Below are 3,988 nucleotides of genomic sequence, written 5' to 3'. Positions count from 1 at the left end.
TGGTCTCCATAAAAATGTCCAGCACAATACTAACAGCTCGGTGCTGGTGGCACTGAAATAGATGGTGACCATAGAGACTTTGTTATTATCCTCTTCAACCCAGAGGAAAACTTCCAAACCTAAAACAGCAAATGCACTCTCCTTGATAAAAATAATTATGGCAGCTTTCTTTCATTTTCCCATACCACCAGAGGTGACAAAAGGGGTTTTATCCTGTCCCCCTGCAGCTGAGCCCAGCCACTGGACATGATGGGGAGCTGATGTCCTCACTGTCATTAGAACTGTGCAAACCAGGGATGGCCCTGCTCCTGCAGTAAAGGAACACAGCACCGGCATCAACCAAACAACCAAACACCTTGGATCCCAGCCACAGGCACCTGACTGCAGCTCTTCAACTTGTTAAAGTACCAAGAAACAGCCAAGGGTTTGGTGTGCAATTCTAACTGCAGCCAGAGAAAAACACATCCTGAACTTAGCCAGGCCATCCAGAGACATGACAGAACAATGTACAGGTTTTTTGAAAGCCTGAAAGTTTCAAAGACACACAGGATTTGAAAAATATGCTACAGTATGCAGGGAAATTGATGTGCTGTGGTTAAAAAAGGAAAAGGCAAGCAGAACTGCTTGGGCACTGCTTTGGTGCTTTGTTTTTACCTATTTTTTTTCTTTTTTTCTTAATTTGTCTATAAAACTGAACCTCAGAAGATTCAACCTCCATTTTGATGGGTATTTATCATATATCTAACCATTTCACGAAAAGCTTGGTTTCCTTCAGGAACGGAGCTCCAACAGTGTTCAAAAAGCAAATGAGAAATGTCAGGCATGGCTGGAGGCAGAAATGGCACGTTGCAGAACTGGTTACCTGCCACTTCCCTTCTGAGGCCACCAAAAGTACAGCAGATACTGATGAGCTGCAGGGATATTTTTAGAAAAGGACCTGGGTGGAAGTGGTGCCAGCAGATGGCAATGGGATTTTGTCCAGTGGCTCCCAGGACATGGGACAGGTGAGAAAGACAGTGGGATCAATAAGTATTTGCACCTTACCCAGACAGGAGTTTGGCTCTGGCAAGGAACTTCTCGTTCCACCATTTCAATTCCCACAATTCCAAAGGACCAAATATCCACTTTGGGGCCATATGGTTGACCTGTCATGATTTCAGGTGCCATCCACCCAGAAGCGCCGGCCACTGAGTTCTGTCTACTCTGCTCAGGGGTGAGCTGAGCAAAGAGGCCAAAATCAGCTGTGGAGAAAACAACACACCATGAAAGCCAGCTCTAATTAGGAAACCAAGCCAAAGAATTCCCCACTCTCACTCTAAGAATGAGCTGTTGATGAATCTCCTGGAGAACTGCCCATGCTCAGTTTCCTTAGGGCTTTAGCCAAGGTAGTAGGGAATTGGCCACTTCCAAGAAAACTCAGAATTTTAAACGCTGCTCAGAGCAGTGGCCTTTATTCCCCTGAAGGTTTACATTGTATCTCCCTCCCTCTGGAAGTGACACACACAGACCAATGCCACTCTTGACTGCTTGTGCTTCCCTATCATACCTCTGTGCATGTTGCAGCTGTGCCTTCAGCTTAAAGCAGGGGCCCCTGAACTCCCACCAGCAGCATTTTTGGGGAGCTGGCAGTCACTCAAAGCAACCCCACACCCCACATCCCTAGAACACTGCCCCTGACCAAGAATATACTGACCCAGCTTGACAGAGCCATCAATTCTGAGAAGGATGTTGCAGCTCTTCACATTTTGATGGATCACGTCATTTACATGAAGAAAATCCAGTCCTTGAAGGCACTGGGAAGGAAAACAGAAACAGGAGGGCAAACATTAGTGATGTGAGGTCATCATACAAGAAAGGAAACAACTCTAAATTATTCCCTTTCCAGGGAATGGGAACTAATGGCAGAACACAGTGCCAGCGAGAGGAAGAGCTTGCTGCTCCAACACCAGCAGAGCAGGACCTTTCTAAGGAAAGTCATGTCAGCTTTTGGAAGAGCAGCAGCAACTGCTGTTGTAGACTGTGCCCTGCAAACCAGCCAGAATGACTGCTGCTGCAGTGGATGTGCTCTCCATGCAGGGGACAAACAATTTTGCCAAAAAAGAAAACGTCCCTCCCCTTGGTGTGAAGTGGATTACTTTGGGTGGCAAGCTGCATGACAAAGGATTATTGTTGGCCTCAGCACAAATTTGGAAGCATCACATCAGTCACATTTCAGAAGCAAACAGCATTTTGGGTGCACTACTATCCTTTTTGAGACCTGTGAGAAATGAGTCGCTGGTTTTTCTTTACTATTCATTTCAAATCCTGCCACCAGCACCTTTGTTTTTACACACAAGGAATGCAGTGCAGACGGGCTCGAGGTAAACATTTAGAGAGGCAGGGTGGAGAACAACAAATACAAATACAAGAGACAGAGTGAGAATACAAGAGCAGGAGAGAAGAGTACAGGAATAGAGGACAGTGATTTCTGGGGCACTGGCACATAATTCACTTGAGATGCTTTTACTTCCCCATAGCATACCAGCAACACAGAAACAAAGCTTGGCACATGAAATCTCTGCAGTTCTGAGCCCCAGTTTCCCAAACAATCCTGACCAAGCCCTTGGAAGCACAGTGGAATCCCTGACCTCCCGACTGACAGCTGCCATCTCATCTTCAGACAGGTACATCTTGCTGATGGCATCTCTCAGAGTGCCTCCATCCATGTACTCCATCACCAGCCAGAATTGCTTATCCACAAGGTAGCTGAAAGAAGGAAACAAGGCTGTGGATATGAACGTGCATGGCTGTGTTGCTGTTTGGAAAAGACAAGCGTCATTGTTGTTCCCAGGTCTCTTTGTGATGAGGACACAATGAAAGGAATAGACATTCCCTCTAGGCTGTGCAGTGTTTGCAGTCTGTGCTGTCTCGAGGAGAATGACACATCTGTGAAAAAGAGATGTGTTAGATGGCCAGAAAATGAAAATGGTAGTTCAGTAACAGATAAAAAACCTGTCACACTGTGTGTTTCTGGAAAAAAAGCACCTAGTGCCCCTGGCATGCACAGCAATGGAAAAGAGTGGACACAATCCAAGGGAAATCCTTGGTAGTTTATCAACATTTAAGAAAACACTTGAAATAAAAGAAGCCCCAAAACAACATGAAGGAGATGAACATACAAGCTATTGATTTACTAAGATATGGTTGATCCAGGGTTTTGAACAATTTGCAAACTACACGTGCCAGGGAAGACTCATGCAGACAAGATGCACTCTCTTCCCATCCATTGATGATGAGCAGAACAATAATAATGTACTAATAATTAACAGCTCAATTTTATGCCAGTGACCAAAGTGGGTTTTTACCTTGCGTGCTTGCAGTATGTAAACAAACAGTCATGGGACAAAAGCACAACAACTCACCTGTCTAAGGAGGTGACCAGGTTGGGATTCCTATTCTTCTTCATGACCATGAGTTCATTGATGGTTATTTCTTTACTTGTCAGTCCCTGAAGATTTTTCTTTATGGCCACCTAAAATGACATTGAAAATCAGTAACTTCAGAAGCTGGTGGCAGAAAACCACAGAGCACATGGAGTGAGTAATACAATGACACAGCTGAGCTGAGCCAAAATGCCTTGTGATTAGACATTGGAGTAATTAGGAACTGACATTCCAACAGCCCATTTCTCTGCTCCCTTGGGGGCCAGTTACAGGACACATGACCATTGATGTTCTGCCTTGTCCAGTTGATAACAAAGATGTCTTTACTGTCACCCACAAAGCTCTGCCCACACTCTCTGCTGCTCTGTCTGGGATTCAGAAGTCATCTGTGCCTTGGTACTCTCTGGATACATCCTGGGCTCTAAGCAGGGCTTGGGGCTTTTAGGGACTCCTTGCACATCTCTCTCAATGTGCAGTTCCCAAGTGCAGCACTGCAGGCGGCTAAGGAACTACCAGTAACATTCAGATGTATTCACTGACAGCCAGAAATGAGAATACAGCTCTGA

General features: G+C 45.4%; 1 protein-coding gene across 1 annotated transcript; it reads right to left on the bottom strand.

Moving 5' to 3' along the window:
* Positions 1-858: 858 nt before the first annotated feature.
* LOC148219582 (serine/threonine-protein kinase PAK 3-like) lies at positions 859-3,451 on the bottom strand. Its single transcript, XM_088156349.1, has 4 exons — positions 3,402-3,451; positions 2,628-2,745; positions 1,694-1,793; positions 859-1,241 (listed from the first exon to the last, which is right to left on the bottom strand). Exons 1-4 carry the CDS (start codon positions 3,449-3,451, stop codon positions 859-861), a joined length of 651 nt encoding a protein of 216 aa, XP_088012475.1.
* Positions 3,452-3,988: the final 537 nt, after the last annotated feature.

The sequence above is a fragment of the Sturnus vulgaris genome, chromosome Z, assembly GCF_052056855.1.
Source record: "Sturnus vulgaris isolate bStuVul1 chromosome Z, bStuVul1.hap1, whole genome shotgun sequence".
NCBI lineage: Eukaryota > Metazoa > Chordata > Aves > Passeriformes > Sturnidae > Sturnus > Sturnus vulgaris.
The sequence above is the reverse complement of the archived record's forward strand: the minus strand, read 5'-3'. Positions and strand labels throughout refer to the sequence as shown.

Excerpts from the sequence above, each read along its gene's own strand:
- LOC148219582 (XM_088156349.1), bottom strand. The coding sequence starts at position 3,451 with ATGGTCATGAAGAAGAATAGGAATCCCAACCTGGTCACCTCCTTAGAC. Across the intron at positions 2,746-3,401 it reads CTGGTCACCTCCTTAGACAG|CTACCTTGTGGATAAGCAAT; the intron begins GTGAGTTGTTGT and ends TCCTTCTTTCAG. Across the intron at positions 1,242-1,693 it reads TGATGGCTCTGTCAAGCTGG|CTGATTTTGGCCTCTTTGCT; the intron begins GTCAGTATATTC and ends TTTTCTCCACAG.